Source organism: Arvicanthis niloticus, chromosome 16 (genome assembly GCF_011762505.2).
Source record: "Arvicanthis niloticus isolate mArvNil1 chromosome 16, mArvNil1.pat.X, whole genome shotgun sequence".
Lineage (NCBI taxonomy): Eukaryota > Metazoa > Chordata > Mammalia > Rodentia > Muridae > Arvicanthis > Arvicanthis niloticus.
Genome location: NC_047673.1, coordinates 45,189,500 through 45,211,465, shown reverse-complemented (window position 1 = coordinate 45,211,465; position 21,966 = coordinate 45,189,500). Strand labels below are relative to the sequence as shown.

Here is a 21,966-nt window from a genome sequence, read left to right as displayed (position 1 = left end):
GAAAAACAGTGATGATAATGAGCAAAACAGTGAAAGACAATGATGCAGTGTGGCAGGCAGATTCAAAGGAAATGAACTCTGATTTCCAGATAACCCTGGAAGTGGAGACAGAGAAGCGCAATACCAGCCTGGAATCACAAAGGTGTGGCTGGGCTGTAGTTATGTGCACCTGTGAGGACAGCCATGGGCAAAGAGCTGGTTGGAAGAAGGAAGGAATTCGAAGCCAAGAGAGGCTTGCAGCAAGTTGGTGTTTCCAACAATTTGGCCTTCACAGGAAAATTTCTTGTCTCTAGGTCACATGGCTGTGTTACCATTTTACACTCTGGAAAAAGTCTGACATGAGCAGACTCCATCCTGGTTTCTGTTTTTCTTCCTTCCTTCCTTCCTTCCTTCCTTCCTTCCTTCTGTCCTTCCTTTTTTTCTTTCTTTCTTTCTTCTTTCTTTCTTTCTTTCTTTCTTTCTTTCTTTCTTTCTTTCTTTCTCTTTCCTTCTTTCTTTCCTTCCTTCTTTCTTTCTCAGGTTAGGGATTGGAGGTAGATAGGAAGAGATGAGGGTTGGCCAGTGGGCGTGGCTTAGAGACCAGGCGTGGGGATCCCGCCCCATTGCAAGTATAAAAGAGGGATGCCAGCAGAGGCAAAGACCATTAGCCTGTGTGCCACTGTCTGTAGGTGTTCTCTGCTCAGGTGAGCACACACCTGCCTAGAGGTGGACACAGGAGCTGAGTCGAGCGTGCCCATTGATCCCAGAGTCTCCCATCCTGCCCTCGTGAGGGGACATGGAGTCAGGCTCTCAGACAGCTGTCCTGCAGAAGCTGTTCGATGACCTTTGTAGAGAGACCGACCAAAGAAAGATCTACCAAACCCTGATGGAACTGTCTACTGTGCCGAGCCTGTGTGACTACCTGGCAGAGATTGGCTTCAGAGAGACCATCAAGCAGCTGAAGAAACAGCAGCTTCTAGTCCAATTTGTAAAGGACTTAGTAGCCAAGTGGTCCCCTGGGCTCCCGAGCCAAACATCACACATAAGGGCCGATCCTTGGGCACCTAGCAGTCAGAACCTGGATCCAAGAGAAAGCCTGAGCTCTGAGCGGCACCTAGGTAGCCAGAACCAGGTGCAGGAAAGACCGCCCAGGGCAAGCCTGGAGAAGACTTGGCAGCATGAAGGAGCCGAGCCCCTCCTCTCCAGAAAGCCAGGTTCTGAGACAGGCAATCCCAAGTGGCTTTTGTGTGGAGGGCACAGGAAGAGCCAGCCACCAGACCACTGGAAGCAGGAGGAAGCCCCTGGGGATGGTTCATTGTGGAGTTGCCTCCAAGCTGAATACTGCTCTTCTTCTTCATCTTCTTCTTCTTTGGCCCTGCCTCCCTGCAAGAGGAAGAGGGAATCCCCCAGTCTGGCTGGGGTGCAGAGGCCAGCTGCCAAGGTCCCTCCAGGTGAGTCTAGAAGCTCCAAGGAGCCGAGTCCCATCACTGACTGTGCCATTCCGGAGTCCCCCTCGACTGGCCAAGCCTGCTTCCCACCGGATGTTGTCCTGGATCCCTCTTCCTCTCAGCAGGATCAAGACTCCTCAACTTGCTGGTGGGCACTGAGGAAGAAGCACAAGACCCAAGTCTATTCGGGTTGCAGGCCTGCAGCCCATCTCCAGCAGAAATCCCACCAAAGGCTCCATTCAGAGGAGGGCCTTGGCATCAGGAATGCTGCTCACGGCCAGGCTCCCAAGGATGAAGCTGAGCCAGAGCAACTGGATGAAAACTCCCAGCCTGAGACCCAGACCTGCAAGCCAACCCATAGCAGCCCTGAGTCTGCCACACACCTACAGCTTCAGGAATCCCAAGAGGAGAGGCTGCAAAGACTCAGAGCCCGCATCCAAAACACATTGGACAAGAGGCTGCAAGCCAGACAGACAAAGATGGTCTTCCACACCCAGCACAAGGGTCCTGACCAACAAGGACAGCCTGGACCCAGAGGGGCTGCCTTTGCTCCACATTCACACAGCCTTCCTAAGGCTTCTGCCCATCCCAGAACCCAGAAGGCTCCCCAGCTGCCCTCTGTAGCAAGAGACTGCAAGAAGGCCCCTGCTAAGAGACCCGCCCCTCTCATGGCCAAAGCACTGAAGGACTACAGCAATCGCTTCTCTAAAAGGTGAACCCCAAATGTTCTCCACAATCAGAGGCCTGCAACCCCTGGACATGGATGGATTGGACATACCCACTCACCCCCAGCAAAGAACTGGAACAAGCTGTCAGGCTCTGCACACACTTCTATCAAGACTCTTGAGGCAAATGCTAACAATTAAGCTAGTGAATCTAAGAGGGAATAAACATGGATACAAATAAGTCAATAAATTAATACCAAAATCAATTGCGTGTTTGTCTGTGTGGTTGTGTGAGTGTGCTTATGTGTGTGTGTGTGTGTGTGTGTGTGTGTGTGTGTGTGTGTTGTGTTGTGTGGTACAGCTATGTGTATGTGTGTGGTGAAGAATAGGAGACAAACATACACACACACACACACACACACACACACACACACACAGGTGGACAGAGAGAGCACAAACAGAAATTTGCTCATAGAAATGAGAAAAATAACTGGGCCAAAGATATTATCTCTCCTTAGGGTGAGAGCACAGACATATTGGCACCCACCCTAAGACCATCACTTTGAGAGTCCTTGGGAACCAAGGTCACATGACCAGATCAGCAAAAGGCATTGAGGAAACCTACAGCATATCCACTAATTTATAAAGTAAGCACTGAGTAATCACTTCTAATTTGTAATGGAGAGATGGAAACCGGAAATGGAGAAAAACAGTGATGATAATGAGCAAAACAGTGAAAGACAATGATGCAGTGTGGCAGGCAGATTCAAAGGAAATGAACTCTGATTTCCAGATAACCCTGGAAGTGGAGACAGAGAAGCCCAATACCAGCCTGGAATCACAAAGGTGTGGCTGGGCTGTAGTTATGTGCACCTGTGAGGACAGCCATGGGCAAAGAGCTGGTTGGAAGAAGGAAGGAATTCGAAGCCAAGAGAGGCTTGCAGCAAGTTGGTGTTTCCAACAATTTGGCCTTCACAGGAAAATTTCTTGTCTCTAGGTCACATGGCTGTGTTACCATTTTACACTCTGGAAAAAGTCTGACATGAGCAGACTCCATCCTGGTTTCTGTTTTTCTTCCTTCCTTCCTTCCTTCCTTCCTTCCTTCCTTCCTTCCTTCCTTCCTTCCTTCTGTCCTTCCTTTTTTTCTTTCTTTCTTTCTTTCTTTCTTTCTTTCTTTCTTTCTTTCTTTCTCTTTCCTTCTTTCTTTCCTTCCTTCTTTCTTTCTCAGGTTAGGGATTGGAGGTAGATAGGAAGAGATGAGGGTTGGCCAGTGGGCGTGGCTTAGAGACCAGGCATGGGGATCCCGCCCCATTGCAAGTATAAAAGAGGGATGCCAGCAGAGGCAAAGACCATTAGCCTGTGTGCCACTGTCTGTAGGTGTTCTCTGCTCAGGTGAGCACACACCTGCCTAGAGGTGGACACAGGAGCTGAGTCGAGCGTGCCCATTGATCCCAGAGTCTCCCATCCTGCCCTCGTGAGGGGACATGGAGTCAGGCTCTCAGACAGCTGTCCTGCAGAAGCTGTTCGATGACCTTTGTAGAGAGACCGACCAAAGAAAGATCTACCAAACCCTGATGGAACTGTCTACTGTGCCGAGCCTGTGTGACTACCTGGCAGAGATTGGCTTCAGAGAGACCATCAAGCAGCTGAAGAAACAGCAGCTTCTAGTCCAATTTGTAAAGGACTTAGTAGCCAAGTGGTCCCCTGGGCTCCCGAGCCAAACATCACACATAAGGGCCGATCCTTGGGCACCTAGCAGTCAGAACCTGGATCCAAGAGAAAGCCTGAGCTCTGAGCGGCACCTAGGTAGCCAGAACCAGGTGCAGGAAAGACCGCCCAGGGCAAGCCTGGAGAAGACTTGGCAGCATGAAGGAGCCGAGCCCCTCCTCTCCAGAAAGCCAGGTTCTGAGACAGGCAATCCCAAGTGGCTTTTGTGTGGAGGGCACAGGAAGAGCCAGCCACCAGACCACTGGAAGCAGGAGGAAGCCCCTGGGGATGGTTCATTGTGGAGTTGCCTCCAAGCTGAATACTGCTCTTCTTCTTCATCTTCTTCTTCTTTGGCCCTGCCTCCCTGCAAGAGGAAGAGGGAATCCCCCAGTCTGGCTGGGGTGCAGAGGCCAGCTGCCAAGGTCCCTCCAGGTGAGTCTAGAAGCTCCAAGGAGCCGAGTCCCATCACTGACTGTGCCATTCCGGAGTCCCCCTCGACTGGCCAAGCCTGCTTCCCACCGGATGTTGTCCTGGATCCCTCTTCCTCTCAGCAGGATCAAGACTCCTCAACTTGCTGGTGGGCACTGAGGAAGAAGCACAAGACCCAAGTCTATTCGGGTTGCAGGCCTGCAGCCCATCTCCAGCAGAAATCCCACCAAAGGCTCCATTCAGAGGAGGGCCTTGGCATCAGGAATGCTGCTCACGGCCAGGCTCCCAAGGATGAAGCTGAGCCAGAGCAACTGGATGAAAACTCCCAGCCTGAGACCCAGACCTGCAAGCCAACCCATAGCAGCCCTGAGTCTGCCACACACCTACAGCTTCAGGAATCCCAAGAGGAGAGGCTGCAAAGACTCAGAGCCCGCATCCAAAACACATTGGACAAGAGGCTGCAAGCCAGACAGACAAAGATGGTCTTCCACACCCAGCACAAGGGTCCTGACCAACAAGGACAGCCTGGACCCAGAGGGGCTGCCTTTGCTCCACATTCACACAGCCTTCCTAAGGCTTCTGCCCATCCCAGAACCCAGAAGGCTCCCCAGCTGCCCTCTGTAGCAAGAGACTGCAAGAAGGCCCCTGCTAAGAGACCCGCCCCTCTCATGGCCAAAGCACTGAAGGACTACAGCAATCGCTTCTCTAAAAGGTGAACCCCAAATGTTCTCCACAATCAGAGGCCTGCAACCCCTGGACATGGATGGATTGGACATACCCACTCACCCCACAGCAAAGAACTGGCACAAGCTGTCAGGCTCTGCACACACTTCTATCAAGACTCTTGAGGCAAATGCTAACAATTAAGCTAGTGAATCTAAGAGGGAATAAACATGGATACAAATAAGTCAATAAATTAATACCAAAATCAATTGCGTGTTTGTCTGTGTGGTTGTGTGAGTGTGCTTATGTGTGTGTGTGTGTGTGTGTGTGTGTGTGTGTGTGTGTGTGTTGTGTTGTGTGGTACAGCTATGTGTATGTGTGTGGTGAAGAATAGGAGACAAACATACACACACACACACACACACACACACACACACACACACACAGGTGGACAGAGAGAGCACAAACAGAAATTTGCTCATAGAAATGAGAAAAATAACTGGGCCAAAGATATTATCTCTCCTTAGGGTGAGAGCACAGACATATTGGCACCCACCCTAAGACCATCACTTTGAGAGTCCTTGGGAACCAAGGTCACATGACCAGATCAGCAAAAGGCATTGAGGAAACCTACAGCATATCCACTAATTTATAAAGTAAGCACTGAGTAATCACTTCTAATTTGTAATGGAGAGATGGAAACCGGAAAATGGAGAAAAACAGTGATGATAATGAGCAAAACAGTGAAAGACAATGATGCAGTGTGGCAGGCAGATTCAAAGGAAATGAACTCTGATTTCCAGATAACCCTGGAAGTGGAGACAGAGAAGCGCAATACCAGCCTGGAATCACAAAGGTGTGGCTGGGCTGTAGTTATGTGCACCTGTGAGGACAGCCATGGGCAAAGAGCTGGTTGGAAGAAGGAAGGAATTCGAAGCCAAGAGAGGCTTGCAGCAAGTTGGTGTTTCCAACAATTTGGCCTTCACAGGAAAATTTCTTGTCTCTAGGTCACATGGCTGTGTTACCATTTTACACTCTGGAAAAAGTCTGACATGAGCAGACTCCATCCTGGTTTCTGTTTTTCTTCCTTCCTTCCTTCCTTCCTTCCTTCCTTCCTTCCTTCCTTCTGTCCTTCCTTTTTTTCTTTCTTTCTTTCTTTCTTTCTTTCTTTCTTTCTTTCTTTCTTTCTTTCTTTCTTTCTCTTTCCTTCTTTCTTTCCTTCCTTCTTTCTTTCTCAGGTTAGGGATTGGAGGTAGATAGGAAGAGATGAGGGTTGGCCAGTGGGCGTGGCTTAGAGACCAGGCGTGGGGATCCCGCCCCATTGCAAGTATAAAAGAGGGATGCCAGCAGAGGCAAAGACCATTAGCCTGTGTGCCACTGTCTGTAGGTGTTCTCTGCTCAGGTGAGCACACACCTGCCTAGAGGTGGACACAGGAGCTGAGTCGAGCGTGCCCATTGATCCCAGAGTCTCCCATCCTGCCCTCGTGAGGGGACATGGAGTCAGGCTCTCAGACAGCTGTCCTGCAGAAGCTGTTCGATGACCTTTGTAGAGAGACCGACCAAAGAAAGATCTACCAAACCCTGATGGAACTGTCTACTGTGCCGAGCCTGTGTGACTACCTGGCAGAGATTGGCTTCAGAGAGACCATCAAGCAGCTGAAGAAACAGCAGCTTCTAGTCCAATTTGTAAAGGACTTAGTAGCCAAGTGGTCCCCTGGGCTCCCGAGCCAAACATCACACATAAGGGCCGATCCTTGGGCACCTAGCAGTCAGAACCTGGATCCAAGAGAAAGCCTGAGCTCTGAGCGGCACCTAGGTAGCCAGAACCAGGTGCAGGAAAGACCGCCCAGGGCAAGCCTGGAGAAGACTTGGCAGCATGAAGGAGCCGAGCCCCTCCTCTCCAGAAAGCCAGGTTCTGAGACAGGCAATCCCAAGTGGCTTTTGTGTGGAGGGCACAGGAAGAGCCAGCCACCAGACCACTGGAAGCAGGAGGAAGCCCCTGGGGATGGTTCATTGTGGAGTTGCCTCCAAGCTGAATACTGCTCTTCTTCTTCATCTTCTTCTTCTTTGGCCCTGCCTCCCTGCAAGAGGAAGAGGGAATCCCCCAGTCTGGCTGGGGTGCAGAGGCCAGCTGCCAAGGTCCCTCCAGGTGAGTCTAGAAGCTCCAAGGAGCCGAGTCCCATCACTGACTGTGCCATTCCGGAGTCCCCCTCGACTGGCCAAGCCTGCTTCCCACCGGATGTTGTCCTGGATCCCTCTTCCTCTCAGCAGGATCAAGACTCCTCAACTTGCTGGTGGGCACTGAGGAAGAAGCACAAGACCCAAGTCTATTCGGGTTGCAGGCCTGCAGCCCATCTCCAGCAGAAATCCCACCAAAGGCTCCATTCAGAGGAGGGCCTTGGCATCAGGAATGCTGCTCACGGCCAGGCTCCCAAGGATGAAGCTGAGCCAGAGCAACTGGATGAAAACTCCCAGCCTGAGACCCAGACCTGCAAGCCAACCCATAGCAGCCCTGAGTCTGCCACACACCTACAGCTTCAGGAATCCCAAGAGGAGAGGCTGCAAAGACTCAGAGCCCGCATCCAAAACACATTGGACAAGAGGCTGCAAGCCAGACAGACAAAGATGGTCTTCCACACCCAGCACAAGGGTCCTGACCAACAAGGACAGCCTGGACCCAGAGGGGCTGCCTTTGCTCCACATTCACACAGCCTTCCTAAGGCTTTCTGCCCATCCCAGAACCCAGAAGGCTCCCCAGCTGCCCTCTGTAGCAAGAGACTGCAAGAAGGCCCCTGCTAAGAGACCCGCCCCTCTCATGGCCAAAGCACTGAAGGACTACAGCAATCGCTTCTCTAAAAGGTGAACCCCAAATGTTCTCCACAATCAGAGGCCTGCAACCCCTGGACATGGATGGATTGGACATACCCACTCACCCCCACAGCAAAGAACTGGCACAAGCTGTCAGGCTCTGCACACACTTCTATCAAGACTCTTGAGGCAAATGCTAACAATTAAGCTAGTGAATCTAAGAGGGAATAAACATGGATACAAATAAGTCAATAAATTAATACCAAAATCAATTGCGTGTTTGTCTGTGTGGTTGTGTGAGTGTGCTTATGTGTGTGTGTGTGTGTGTGTGTGTGTGTGTGTGTTGTGTTGTGTGGTACAGCTATGTGTATGTGTGTGGTGAAGAATAGGAGACAAACATACACACACACACACACACACACACACACACACACAGGTGGACAGAGAGAGCACAAACAGAAATTTGCTCATAGAAATGAGAAAAATAACTGGGCCAAAGATATTATCTCTCCTTAGGGTGAGAGCACAGACATATTGGCACCCACCCTAAGACCATCACTTTGAGAGTCCTTGGGAACCAAGGTCACATGACCAGATCAGCAAAAGGCATTGAGGAAACCTACAGCATATCCACTAATTTATAAAGTAAGCACTGAGTAATCACTTCTAATTTGTAATGGAGAGATGGAAACCGGAAAGGAGAAAAACAGTGATGATAATGAGCAAAACAGTGAAAGACAATGATGCAGTGTGGCAGGCAGATTCAAAGGAAATGAACTCTGATTTCCAGATAACCCTGGAAGTGGAGACAGAGAAGCCCAATACCAGCCTGGAATCACAAAGGTGTGGCTGGGCTGTAGTTATGTGCACCTGTGAGGACAGCCATGGGCAAAGAGCTGGTTGGAAGAAGGAAGGAATTCGAAGCCAAGAGAGGCTTGCAGCAAGTTGGTGTTTCCAACAATTTGGCCTTCACAGGAAAATTTCTTGTCTCTAGGTCACATGGCTGTGTTACCATTTTACACTCTGGAAAAAGTCTGACATGAGCAGACTCCATCCTGGTTTCTGTTTTTCTTCCTTCCTTCCTTCCTTCCTTCCTTCCTTCCTTCCTTCCTTCCTTCCTTCTGTCCTTCCTTTTTTTCTTTCTTTCTTTCTTTCTTTCTTTCTTTCTTTCTTTCTTTCTTTCTTTCTTTCTTTCTCTTTCCTTCTTTCTTTCCTTCCTTCTTTCTTTCTCAGGTTAGGGATTGGAGGTAGATAGGAAGAGATGAGGGTTGGCCAGTGGGCGTGGCTTAGAGACCAGGCGTGGGGATCCCGCCCCATTGCAAGTATAAAAGAGGGATGCCAGCAGAGGCAAAGACCATTAGCCTGTGTGCCACTGTCTGTAGGTGTTCTCTGCTCAGGTGAGCACACACCTGCCTAGAGGTGGACACAGGAGCTGAGTCGAGCGTGCCCATTGATCCCAGAGTCTCCCATCCTGCCCTCGTGAGGGGACATGGAGTCAGGCTCTCAGACAGCTGTCCTGCAGAAGCTGTTCGATGACCTTTGTAGAGAGACCGACCAAAGAAAGATCTACCAAACCCTGATGGAACTGTCTACTGTGCCGAGCCTGTGTGACTACCTGGCAGAGATTGGCTTCAGAGAGACCATCAAGCAGCTGAAGAAACAGCAGCTTCTAGTCCAATTTGTAAAGGACTTAGTAGCCAAGTGGTCCCCTGGGCTCCCGAGCCAAACATCACACATAAGGGCCGATCCTTGGGCACCTAGCAGTCAGAACCTGGATCCAAGAGAAAGCCTGAGCTCTGAGCGGCATCTAGGTAGCCAGAACCAGGTGCAGGAAAGACCGCCCAGGGCAAGCCTGGAGAAGACTTGGCAGCATGAAGGAGCCGAGCCCCTCCTCTCCAGAAAGCCAGGTTCTGAGACAGGCAATCCCAAGTGGCTTTTGTGTGGAGGGCACAGGAAGAGCCAGCCACCAGACCACTGGAAGCAGGAGGAAGCCCCTGGGGATGGTTCATTGTGGAGTTGCCTCCAAGCTGAATACTGCTCTTCTTCTTCATCTTCTTCTTCTTTGGCCCTGCCTCCCTGCAAGAGGAAGAGGGAATCCCCCAGTCTGGCTGGGGTGCAGAGGCCAGCTGCCAAGGTGCCTCCAGGTGAGTCTAGAAGCTCCAAGGAGCCGAGTCCCATCACTGACTGTGCCATTCCGGAGTCCCCCTCGACTGGCCAAGCCTGCTTCCCACCGGATGTTGTCCTGGATCCCTCTTCCTCTCAGCAGGATCAAGACTCCTCAACTTGCTGGTGGGCACTGAGGAAGAAGCACAAGACCCAAGTCTATTCGGGTTGCAGGCCTGCAGCCCATCTCCAGCAGAAATCCCACCAAAGGCTCCATTTAGAGGAGGGCCTTGGCATCAGGAATGCTGCTCACGGCCAGGCTCCCAAGGATGAAGCTGAGCCAGAGCAACTGGATGAAAACTCCCAGCCTGAGACCCAGACCTGCAAGCCAACCCATAGCAGCCCTGAGTCTGCCACACACCTACAGCTTCAGGAATCCCAAGAGGAGAGGCTGCAAAGACTCAGAGCCCGCATCCAAAACACATTGGACAAGAGGCTGCAAGCCAGACAGACAAAGATGGTCTTCCACACCCAGCACAAGGGTCCTGACCAACAAGGACAGCCTGGACCCAGAGGGGCTGCCTTTGCTCCACATTCACACAGCCTTCCTAAGGCTTCTGCCCATCCCAGAACCCAGAAGGCTCCCCAGCTGCCCTCTGTAGCAAGAGACTGCAAGAAGGCCCCTGCTAAGAGACCCACCCCTCTCATGGCCAAAGCACTGAAGGACTACAGCAATCGCTTCTCTAAAAGGTGAACCCCAAATGTTCTCCACAATCAGAGGCCTGCAACCCCTGGACATGGATGGATTGGACATACCCACTCACCCCCAGCAAAGAACTGGCACAAGCTGTCAGGCTCTGCACACACTTCTATCAAGACTCTTGAGGCAAATGCTAACAATTAAGCTAGTGAATCTAAGAGGGAATAAACATGGATACAAATAAGTCAATAAATTAATACCAAAATCAATTGCGTGTTTGTCTGTGTGGTTGTGTGAGTGTGCTTATGTGTGTGTGTGTGTGTGTGTGTGTGTGTGTGTGTGTGTGTTGTGTTGTGTGGTACAGCTATGTGTATGTGTGTGGTGAAGAATAGGAGACAAACATACACACACACACACACACACACACACACACAGGTGGACAGAGAGAGCACAAACAGAAATTTGCTCATAGAAATGAGAAAAATAACTGGGCCAAAGATATTATCTCTCCTTAGGGTGAGAGCACAGACATATTGGCACCCACCCTAAGACCATCACTTTGAGAGTCCTTGGGAACCAAGGTCACATGACCAGATCAGCAAAAGGCATTGAGGAAACCTACAGCATATCCACTAATTTATAAAGTAAGCACTGAGTAATCACTTCTAATTTGTAATGGAGAGATGGAAACCGGAAAAGGAGAAAAACAGTGATGATAATGAGCAAAACAGTGAAAGACAATGATGCAGTGTGGCAGGCAGATTCAAAGGAAATGAACTCTGATTTCCAGATAACCCTGGAAGTGGAGACAGAGAAGCCCAATACCAGCCTGGAATCACAAAGGTGTGGCTGGGCTGTAGTTATGTGCACCTGTGAGGACAGCCATGGGCAAAGAGCTGGTTGGAAGAAGGAAGGAATTCGAAGCCAAGAGAGGCTTGCAGCAAGTTGGTGTTTCCAACAATTTGGCCTTCACAGGAAAATTTCTTGTCTCTAGGTCACATGGCTGTGTTACCATTTTACACTCTGGAAAAAGTCTGACATGAGCAGACTCCATCCTGGTTTCTGTTTTTCTTCCTTCCTTCCTTCCTTCCTTCCTTCCTTCCTTCCTTCCTTCCTTCTGTCCTTCCTTTTTTTCTTTCTTTCTTTCTTTCTTTCTTTCTTTCTTTCTTTCTTTCTTTCTTTCTCTTTCCTTCTTTCTTTCCTTCCTTCTTTCTTTCTCAGGTTAGGGATTGGAGGTAGATAGGAAGAGATGAGGGTTGGCCAGTGGGCGTGGCTTAGAGACCAGGCATGGGGATCCCGCCCCATTGCAAGTATAAAAGAGGGATGCCAGCAGAGGCAAAGACCATTAGCCTGTGTGCCACTGTCTGTAGGTGTTCTCTGCTCAGGTGAGCACACACCTGCCTAGAGGTGGACACAGGAGCTGAGTCGAGCGTGCCCATTGATCCCAGAGTCTCCCATCCTGCCCTCGTGAGGGGACATGGAGTCAGGCTCTCAGACAGCTGTCCTGCAGAAGCTGTTCGATGACCTTTGTAGAGAGACCGACCAAAGAAAGATCTACCAAACCCTGATGGAACTGTCTACTGTGCCGAGCCTGTGTGACTACCTGGCAGAGATTGGCTTCAGAGAGACCATCAAGCAGCTGAAGAAACAGCAGCTTCTAGTCCAATTTGTAAAGGACTTAGTAGCCAAGTGGTCCCCTGGGCTCCCGAGCCAAACATCACACATAAGGGCCGATCCTTGGGCACCTAGCAGTCAGAACCTGGATCCAAGAGAAAGCCTGAGCTCTGAGCGGCACCTAGGTAGCCAGAACCAGGTGCAGGAAAGACCGCCCAGGGCAAGCCTGGAGAAGACTTGGCAGCATGAAGGAGCCGAGCCCCTCCTCTCCAGAAAGCCAGGTTCTGAGACAGGCAATCCCAAGTGGCTTTTGTGTGGAGGGCACAGGAAGAGCCAGCCACCAGACCACTGGAAGCAGGAGGAAGCCCCTGGGGATGGTTCATTGTGGAGTTGCCTCCAAGCTGAATACTGCTCTTCTTCTTCATCTTCTTCTTCTTTGGCCCTGCCTCCCTGCAAGAGGAAGAGGGAATCCCCCAGTCTGGCTGGGGTGCAGAGGCCAGCTGCCAAGGTCCCTCCAGGTGAGTCTAGAAGCTCCAAGGAGCCGAGTCCCATCACTGACTGTGCCATTCCGGAGTCCCCCTCGACTGGCCAAGCCTGCTTCCCACCGGATGTTGTCCTGGATCCCTCTTCCTCTCAGCAGGATCAAGACTCCTCAACTTGCTGGTGGGCACTGAGGAAGAAGCACAAGACCCAAGTCTATTCGGGTTGCAGGCCTGCAGCCCATCTCCAGCAGAAATCCCACCAAAGGCTCCATTCAGAGGAGGGCCTTGGCATCAGGAATGCTGCTCACGGCCAGGCTCCCAAGGATGAAGCTGAGCCAGAGCAACTGGATGAAAACTCCCAGCCTGAGACCCAGACCTGCAAGCCAACCCATAGCAGCCCTGAGTCTGCCACACACCTACAGCTTCAGGAATCCCAAGAGGAGAGGCTGCAAAGACTCAGAGCCCGCATCCAAAACACATTGGACAAGAGGCTGCAAGCCAGACAGACAAAGATGGTCTTCCACACCCAGCACAAGGGTCCTGACCAACAAGGACAGCCTGGACCCAGAGGGGCTGCCTTTGCTCCACATTCACACAGCCTTCCTAAGGCTTCTGCCCATCCCAGAACCCAGAAGGCTCCCCAGCTGCCCTCTGTAGCAAGAGACTGCAAGAAGGCCCCTGCTAAGAGACCCGCCCCTCTCATGGCCAAAGCACTGAAGGACTACAGCAATCGCTTCTCTAAAAGGTGAACCCCAAATGTTCTCCACAATCAGAGGCCTGCAACCCCTGGACATGGATGGATTGGACATACCCACTCACCCCCACAGCAAAGAACTGGCACAAGCTGTCAGGCTCTGCACACACTTCTATCAAGACTCTTGAGGCAAATGCTAACAATTAAGCTAGTGAATCTAAGAGGGAATAAACATGGATACAAATAAGTCAATAAATTAATACCAAAATCAATTGCGTGTTTGTCTGTGTGGTTGTGTGAGTGTGCTTATGTGTGTGTGTGTGTGTGTGTGTGTGTGTGTGTGTGTTGTGTTGTGTGGTACAGCTATGTGTATGTGTGTGGTGAAGAATAGGAGACAAACATACACACACACACACACACACACACACACACACACACAGGTGGACAGAGAGAGCACAAACAGAAATTTGCTCATAGAAATGAGAAAAATAACTGGGCCAAAGATATTATCTCTCCTTAGGGTGAGAGCACAGACATATTGGCACCCACCCTAAGACCATCACTTTGAGAGTCCTTGGGAACCAAGGTCACATGACCAGATCAGCAAAAGGCATTGAGGAAACCTACAGCATATCCACTAATTTATAAAGTAAGCACTGAGTAATCACTTCTAATTTGTAATGGAGAGATGGAAACCGGAAAAGGAGAAAAACAGTGATGATAATGAGCAAAACAGTGAAAGACAATGATGCAGTGTGGCAGGCAGATTCAAAGGAAATGAACTCTGATTTCCAGATAACCCTGGAAGTGGAGACAGAGAAGCCCAATACCAGCCTGGAATCACAAAGGTGTGGCTGGGCTGTAGTTATGTGCACCTGTGAGGACAGCCATGGGCAAAGAGCTGGTTGGAAGATGGAAGGAATTCGAAGCCAAGAGAGGCTTGCAGCAAGTTGGTGTTTCCAAAAATTTGGCCTTCACAGGAAAATTTCTTGTCTCTAGGTCACATGGCTGTGTTACCATTTTACACTCTGGAAAAAGTCTGACATGAGCAGACTCCATCCTGGTTTCTGTTTTCCTTCCTTCCTTCCTTCCTTCCTTCCTTCCTTCCTTCCTTCCTTCCTTCTGTCCTTCCTTTTTTTCTTTCTTTCTTTCTTTCTTTCTTTCTTTCTTTCTTTCTTTCTTTCTTTCTTTCTTTCTCTTTCCTTCTTTCTTTCCTTCCTTCTTTCTTTCTCAGGTTAGGGATTGGAGGTAGATAGGAAGAGATGAGGGTTGGCCAGTGGGCGTGGCTTAGAGACCAGGCGTGGGGATCCCGCCCCATTGCAAGTATAAAAGAGGGATGCCAGCAGAGGCAAAGACCATTAGCCTGTGTGCCACTGTCTGTAGGTGTTCTCTGCTCAGGTGAGCACACACCTGCCTAGAGGTGGACACAGGAGCTGAGTCGAGCGTGCCCATTGATCCCAGAGTCTCCCATCCTGCCCTCGTGAGGGGACATGGAGTCAGGCTCTCAGACAGCTGTCCTGCAGAAGCTGTTCGATGACCTTTGTAGAGAGACCGACCAAAGAAAGATCTACCAAACCCTGATGGAACTGTCTACTGTGCCGAGCCTGTGTGACTACCTGGCAGAGATTGGCTTCAGAGAGACCATCAAGCAGCTGAAGAAACAGCAGCTTCTAGTCCAATTTGTAAAGGACTTAGTAGCCAAGTGGTCCCCTGGGCTCCCGAGCCAAACATCACACATAAGGGCCGATCCTTGGGCACCTAGCAGTCAGAACCTGGATCCAAGAGAAAGCCTGAGCTCTGAGCGGCATCTAGGTAGCCAGAACCAGGTGCAGGAAAGACCGCCCAGGGCAAGCCTGGAGAAGACTTGGCAGCATGAAGGAGCCGAGCCCCTCCTCTCCAGAAAGCCAGGTTCTGAGACAGGCAATCCCAAGTGGCTTTTGTGTGGAGGGCACAGGAAGAGCCAGCCACCAGACCACTGGAAGCAGGAGGAAGCCCCTGGGGATGGTTCATTGTGGAGTTGCCTCCAAGCTGAATACTGCTCTTCTTCTTCATCTTCTTCTTCTTTGGCCCTGCCTCCCTGCAAGAGGAAGAGGGAATCCCCCAGTCTGGCTGGGGTGCAGAGGCCAGCTGCCAAGGTGCCTCCAGGTGAGTCTAGAAGCTCCAAGGAGCCGAGTCCCATCACTGACTGTGCCATTCCGGAGTCCCCCTCGACTGGCCAAGCCTGCTTCCCACCGGATGTTGTCCTGGATCCCTCTTCCTCTCAGCAGGATCAAGACTCCTCAACTTGCTGGTGGGCACTGAGGAAGAAGCACAAGACCCAAGTCTATTCGGGTTGCAGGCCTGCAGCCCATCTCCAGCAGAAATCCCACCAAAGGCTCCATTTAGAGGAGGGCCTTGGCATCAGGAATGCTGCTCACGGCCAGGCTCCCAAGGATGAAGCTGAGCCAGAGCAACTGGATGAAAACTCCCAGCCTGAGACCCAGACCTGCAAGCCAACCCATAGCAGCCCTGAGTCTGCCACACACCTACAGCTTCAGGAATCCCAAGAGGAGAGGCTGCAAAGACTCAGAGCCCGCATCCAAAACACATTGGACAAGAGGCTGCAAGCCAGACAGACAAAGATGGTCTTCCACACCCAGCACAAGGGTCCTGACCAACAAGGACAGCCTGGACCCAGAGGGGCTGCCTTTGCTCCACATTCACACAGCCTTCCTAAGGCTTCTGCCCATCCCAGAACCCAGAAGGCTCCCCAGCTGCCCTCTGTAGCAAGAGACTGCAAGAAGGCCCCTGCTAAGAGACCCACCCCTCTCATGGCCAAAGCACTGAAGGACTACAGCAATCGCTTCTCTAAAAGGTGAACCCCAAATGTTCTCCACAATCAGAGGCCTGCAACCCCTGGACATGGATGGATTGGACATACCCACTCACCCCCAGCAAAGAACTGGCACAAGCTGTCAGGCTCTGCACACACTTCTATCAAGACTCTTGAGGCAAATGCTAACAATTAAGCTAGTGAATCTAAGAGGGAATAAACATGGATACAAATAAGTCAATAAATTAATACCAAAATCAATTGCGTGTTTGTCTGTGTGGTTGTGTGAGTGTGCTTATGTGTGTGTGTGTGTGTGTGTGTGTGTGTGTGTGTGTTGTGTTGTGTGGTACAGCTATGTGTATGTGTGTGGTGAAGAATAGGAGACAAACATACACACACACACACACACACACACACACACAGGTGGACAGAGAGAGCACAAACAGAAATTTGCTCATAGAAATGAGAAAAATAACTGGGCCAAAGATATTATCTCTCCTTAGGGTGAGAGCACAGACATATTGGCACCCACCCTAAGACCATCACTTTGAGAGTCCTTGGGAACCAAGGTCACATGACCAGATCAGCAAAAGGCATTGAGGAAACCTACAGCATATCCACTAATTTATAAAGTAAGCACTGAGTAATCACTTCTAATTTGTAATGGAGAGATGGAAACCGGAAAAGGAGAAAAACAGTGATGATAATGAGCAAAACAGTGAAAGACAATGATGCAGTGTGGCAGGCAGATTCAAAGGAAATGAACTCTGATTTCCAGATAACCCTGGAAGTGGAGACAGAGAAGCCCAATACCAGCCTGGAATCACAAAGGTGTGGCTGGGCTGTAGTTATGTGCACCTGTGAGGACAGCCATGGGCAAAGAGCTGGTTGGAAGAAGGAAGGAATTCGAAGCCAAGAGAGGCTTGCAGCAAGTTGGTGTTTCCAACAATTTGGCCTTCACAGGAAAATTTCTTGTCTCTAGGTCACATGGCTGTGTTACCATTTTACACTCTGGAAAAAGTCTGACATGAGCAGACTCCATCCTGGTTTCTGTTTTCCTTCCTTCCTTCCTTCCTTCCTTCCTTCCTTCCTTCTGTCCTTCCTTTTTTTCTTTCTTTCTTTCTTTCTTTCTTTCTTTCTTTCTTTCTTTCTTTCTTTCTTTCTCTTTCCTTCTTTCTTTCCTTCCTTCTTTCTTTCTCAGGTTAGGGATTGGAGGTAGATAGGAAGAGATGAGGGTTGGCCAGTGGGCGTGGCTTAGAGACCAGGCATGGGGATCCCGCCCCATTGCAAGTATAAAAGAGGGATGCCAGCAGAGGCAAAGACCATTAGCCTGTGTGCCACTGTCTGTAGGTGTTCTCTGCTCAGGTGAGCACACACCTGCCTAGAGGTGGACACAGGAGCTGAGTCGAGCGTGCCCATTGATCCCAGAGTCTCCCATCCTGCCCTCGTGAGGGGACATGGAGTCAGGCTCTCAGACAGCTGTCCTGCAGAAGCTGTTCGATGACCTTTGTAGAGAGACCGACCAAAGAAAGATCTACCAAACCCTGATGGAACTGTCTACTGTGCCGAGCCTGTGTGACTACCTGGCAGAGATTGGCTTCAGAGAGACCATCAAGCAGCTGAAGAAACAGCAGCTTCTAGTCCAATTTGTAAAGGACTTAGTAGCCAAGTGGTCCCCTGGGCTCCCGAGCCAAACATCACACATAAGGGCCGATCCTTGGGCACCTAGCAGTCAGAACCTGGATCCAAGAGAAAGCCTGAGCTCTGAGCGGCATCTAGGTAGCCAGAACCAGGTGCAGGAAAGACCGCCCAGGGCAAGCCTGGAGAAGACTTGGCAGCATGAAGGAGCCGAGCCCCTCCTCTCCAGAAAGCCAGGTTCTGAGACAGGCAATCCCAAGTGGCTTTTGTGTGGAGGGCACAGGAAGAGCCAGCCACCAGACCACTGGAAGCAGGAGGAAGCCCCTGGGGATGGTTCATTGTGGAGTTGCCTCCAAGCTGAATACTGCTCTTCTTCTTCATCTTCTTCTTCTTTGGCCCTGCCTCCCTGCAAGAGGAAGAGGGAATCCCCCAGTCTGGCTGGGGTGCAGAGGCCAGCTGCCAAGGTCCCTCCAGGTGAGTCTAGAAGCTCCAAGGAGCCGAGTCCCATCACTGACTGTGCCATTCCGGAGTCCCCCTCGACTGGCCAAGCCTGCTTCCCACCGGATGTTGTCCTGGATCCCTCTTCCTCTCAGCAGGATCAAGACTCCTCAACTTGCTGGTGGGCACTGAGGAAGAAGCACAAGACCCAAGTCTATTCGGGTTGCAGGCCTGCAGCCCATCTCCAGCAGAAATCCCACCAAAGGCTCCATTCAGAGGAGGGCCTTGGCATCAGGAATGCTGCTCACGGCCAGGCTCCCAAGGATGAAGCTGAGCCAGAGCAACTGGATGAAAACTCCCAGCCTGAGACCCAGACCTGCAAGCCAACCCATAGCAGCCCTGAGTCTGCCACACACCTACAGCTTCAGGAATCCCAAGAGGAGAGGCTGCAAAGACTCAGAGCCCGCATCCAAAACACATTGGACAAGAGGCTGCAAGCCAGACAGACAAAGATGGTCTTCCACACCCAGCACAAGGGTCCTGACCAACAAGGACAGCCTGGACCCAGAGGGGCTGCCTTTGCTCCACATTCACACAGCTTTCCTAAGGCTTCTGCCCATCCCAGAACCCAGAAGGCTCCCCAGCTGCCCTCTGTAGCAAGAGACTGCAAGAAGGCCCCTGCTAAGAGACCCGCCCCTCTCATGGCCAAAGCACTGAAGGACTACAGCAATCGCTTCTCTAAAAGGTGAACCCCAAATGTTCTCCACAATCAGAGGCCTGCAACCCCTGGACATGGATGGATTGGACATACCCACTCACCCCCAGCAAAGAACTGGCACAAGCTGTCAGGCTCTGCACACACTTCTATCAAGACTCTTGAGGCAAATGCTAACAATTAAGCTAGTGAATCTAAGAGGGAATAAACATGGATACAAATAAGTCAATAAATTAATACCAAAATCAATTGCGTGTTTGTCTGTGTGGTTGTGTGAGTGTGCTTATGTGTGTGTGTGTGTGTGTGTGTGTGTGTTGTGTTGTGTGGTACAGCTATGTGTATGTGTGTGGTGAAGAATAGGAGACAAACATACACACACACACACACACACACACACACACACACACAGGTGGACAGAGAGAGCACAAACAGAAATTTGCTCATAGAAATGAGAAAAATAACTGGGCCAAAGATATTATCTCTCCTTAGGGTGAGAGCACAGACATATTGGCACCCACCCTAAGACCATCACTTTGAGAGTCCTTGGGAACCAAGGTCACATAACCAGATCAGCAAAAGGCATTGAGGAAACCTACAGCATATCCACTAATTTATAAAGTAAGCACTGAGTAATCACTTCTAATTTGTAATGGAGAGATGGAAACCGGAAAAGGAGAAAAACAGTGATGATAATGAGCAAAACAGTGAAAGACAATGATGCAGTGTGGCAGGCAGATTCAAAGGAAATGAACTCTGGTTTCCAGATAACCCTGGAAGTGGAGACAGAGAAGCCCAATACCAGCCTGGAATCACAAAGGTGTGGCTGGGCTGTAGTTATGTGCACCTGTGAGGACAGCCATGGGCAAAGAGCTGGTTGGAAGAAGGAAGGAATTCGAAGCCAAGAGAGGCTTGCAGCAAGTTGGTGTTTCCAACAATTTGGCCTTCACAGGAAAATTTCTTGTCTCTAGGTCACATGGCTGTGTTACCATTTTACACTCTGGAAAAAGTCTGACATGAGCAGACTCCATCCTGGTTTCTGTTTTTCTTCCTTCCTTCCTTCCTTCCTTCCTTCCTTCCTTCCTTCTGTCCTTCCTTTTTTTCTTTCTTTCTTTCTTTCTTTCTTTCTTTCTTTCTTTCTTTCTTTCTTTCTTTCTTTCTTTCTTTCTCTTTCCTTCTTTCTTTCCTTCCTTCTTTCTTTCTCAGGTTAGGGATTGGAGGTAGATAGGAAGAGATGAGGGTTGGCCAGTGGGCGTGGCTTAGAGACCAGGCGTGGGGATCCCGCCCCATTGCAAGTATAAAAGAGGGATGCCAGCAGAGGCAAAGACCATTAGCCTGTGTGCCACTGTCTGTAGGTGTTCTCTGCTCAGGTGAGCACACACCTGCCTAGAGGTGGACACAGGAGCTGAGTCGAGCATGCCCATTGATCCCAGAGTCTCCCATCCTGCCCTCGTGAGGGGACATGGAGTCAGGCTCTCAGACAGCTGTCCTGCAGAAGCTGTTCGATGACCTTTGTAGAGAGACCGACCAAAGAAAGATCTACCAAACCCTGATGGAACTGTCTACTGTGCCGAGCCTGTGTGACTACCTGGCAGAGATTGGCTTCAGAGAGACCATCAAGCAGCTGAAGAAACAGCAGCTTCTAGTCCAATTTGTAAAGGACTTAGTAGCCAAGTGGTCCCCTGGGCTCCCGAGCCAAACATCACACATAAGGGCCGATCCTTGGGCACCTAGCAGTCAGAACCTGGATCCAAGAGAAAGCCTGAGCTCTGAGCGGCACCTAGGTAGCCAGAACCAGGTGCAGGAAAGACCGCCCAGGGCAAGCCTGGAGAAGACTTGGCAGCATGAAGGAGCCGAGCCCCTCCTCTCCAGAAAGCCAGGTTCTGAGACAGGCAATCCCAAGTGGCTTTTGTGTGGAGGGCACAGGAAGAGCCAGCCACCAGACCACTGGAAGCAGGAGGAAGCCCCTGGGGATGGTTCATTGTGGAGTTGCCTCCAAGCTGAATACTGCTCTTCTTCTTCATCTTCTTCTTCTTTGGCCCTGCCTCCCTGCAAGAGGAAGAGGGAATCCCCCAGTCTGGCTGGGGTGCAGAGGCCAGCTGCCAAGGTCCCTCCAGGTGAGTCTAGAAGCTCCAAGGAGCCGAGTCCCATCACTGACTGTGCCATTCCGGAGTCCCCCTCGACTGGCCAAGCCTGCTTCCCACCGGATGTTGTCCTGGATCCCTCTTCCTCTCAGCAGGATCAAGACTCCTCAACTTGCTGGTGGGCACTGAGGAAGAAGCACAAGACCCAAGTCTATTCGGGTTGCAGGCCTGCAGCCCATCTCCAGCAGAAATCCCACCAAAGGCTCCATTCAGAGGAGGGCCTTGGCATCAGGAATGCTGCTCACGGCCAGGCTCTCAAGGATGAAGCTGAGCCAGAGCAACTGGATGAAAACTCCCAGCCTGAGACCCAGACCTGCAAGCCAACCCATAGCAGCCCTGAGTCTGCCACACACCTACAGCTTCAGGAATCCCAAGAGGAGAGGCTGCAAAGACTCAGAGCCCGCATCCAAAACACATTGGACAAGAGGCTGCAAGCCAGACAGACAAAGATGGTCTTCCACACCCAGCACAAGGGTCCTGACCAACAAGGACAGCCTGGACCCAGAGGGGCTGCCTTTGCTCCACATTCACACAGCCTTCCTAAGGCTTCTGCCCATCCCAGAACCCAGAAGGCTCCCCAGCTGCCCTCTGTAGCAAGAGACTGCAAGAAGGCCCCTGCTAAGAGACCCACCCCTCTCATGGCCAAAGCACTGAAGGACTACAGCAATCGCTTCTCTAAAAGGTGAACCCCAAATGTTCTCCACAATCAGAGGCCTGCAACCCCTGGACATGGATGGATTGGACATACCCACTCACCCCCAGCAAAGAACTGGCACAAGCTGTCAGGCTCTGCACACACTTCTATCAAGACTCTTGAGGCAAATGCTAAACAATTAAGCTAGTGAATCTAAGAGGGAATAAACATGGATACAAATAAGTCAATAAATTAATACCAAAATCAATTGCGTGTTTGTCTGTGTGGTTGTGTGA

At 50.8% G+C, this 21,966-nt stretch overlaps 7 protein-coding genes across 7 annotated transcripts; all 7 read left to right on the top strand.

Annotated features, from left to right (window-relative positions):
• Positions 1-775: 775 nt before the first annotated feature.
• LOC117721313 (uncharacterized) lies at positions 776-2,143 on the top strand. The gene has a single exon (XM_034519903.1). It carries the CDS (start codon positions 776-778, stop codon positions 2,141-2,143), a length of 1,368 nt encoding a protein of 455 aa, XP_034375794.1.
• Positions 2,144-3,576: 1,433 nt separating this feature from the next.
• Positions 3,577-5,135, top strand: LOC117721312 (uncharacterized). Its single transcript, XM_076913727.1, is given in 2 exon segments — positions 3,577-4,990; positions 4,993-5,135. Coding segments are annotated over 2 exon segments (1,557 nt in total).
• Positions 5,136-9,188: 4,053 nt separating this feature from the next.
• Positions 9,189-10,556, top strand: LOC117721311 (uncharacterized). The gene has a single exon (XM_034519901.1). It carries the CDS (start codon positions 9,189-9,191, stop codon positions 10,554-10,556), a length of 1,368 nt encoding a protein of 455 aa, XP_034375792.1.
• Positions 10,557-11,979: 1,423 nt separating this feature from the next.
• LOC117721310 (uncharacterized) lies at positions 11,980-13,347 on the top strand. Its single transcript, XM_034519900.1, has one exon. It carries the CDS (start codon positions 11,980-11,982, stop codon positions 13,345-13,347), a length of 1,368 nt encoding a protein of 455 aa, XP_034375791.1.
• A 1,435-nt stretch (positions 13,348-14,782) lies between these two features.
• Positions 14,783-16,150, top strand: LOC117721309 (uncharacterized). Its single transcript, XM_034519899.1, has one exon. The coding sequence runs from the start codon at positions 14,783-14,785 to the stop codon at positions 16,148-16,150; it is 1,368 nt and encodes a 455-aa protein (XP_034375790.1).
• Positions 16,151-17,561: 1,411 nt separating this feature from the next.
• LOC117721307 (uncharacterized) lies at positions 17,562-18,929 on the top strand. Its single transcript, XM_034519898.1, has one exon. The coding sequence runs from the start codon at positions 17,562-17,564 to the stop codon at positions 18,927-18,929; it is 1,368 nt and encodes a 455-aa protein (XP_034375789.1).
• Positions 18,930-20,354: 1,425 nt separating this feature from the next.
• Positions 20,355-21,722, top strand: LOC117721306 (uncharacterized). The gene has a single exon (XM_034519897.1). The coding sequence runs from the start codon at positions 20,355-20,357 to the stop codon at positions 21,720-21,722; it is 1,368 nt and encodes a 455-aa protein (XP_034375788.1).
• The last annotated feature ends 244 nt before the right edge of the window (positions 21,723-21,966 follow it).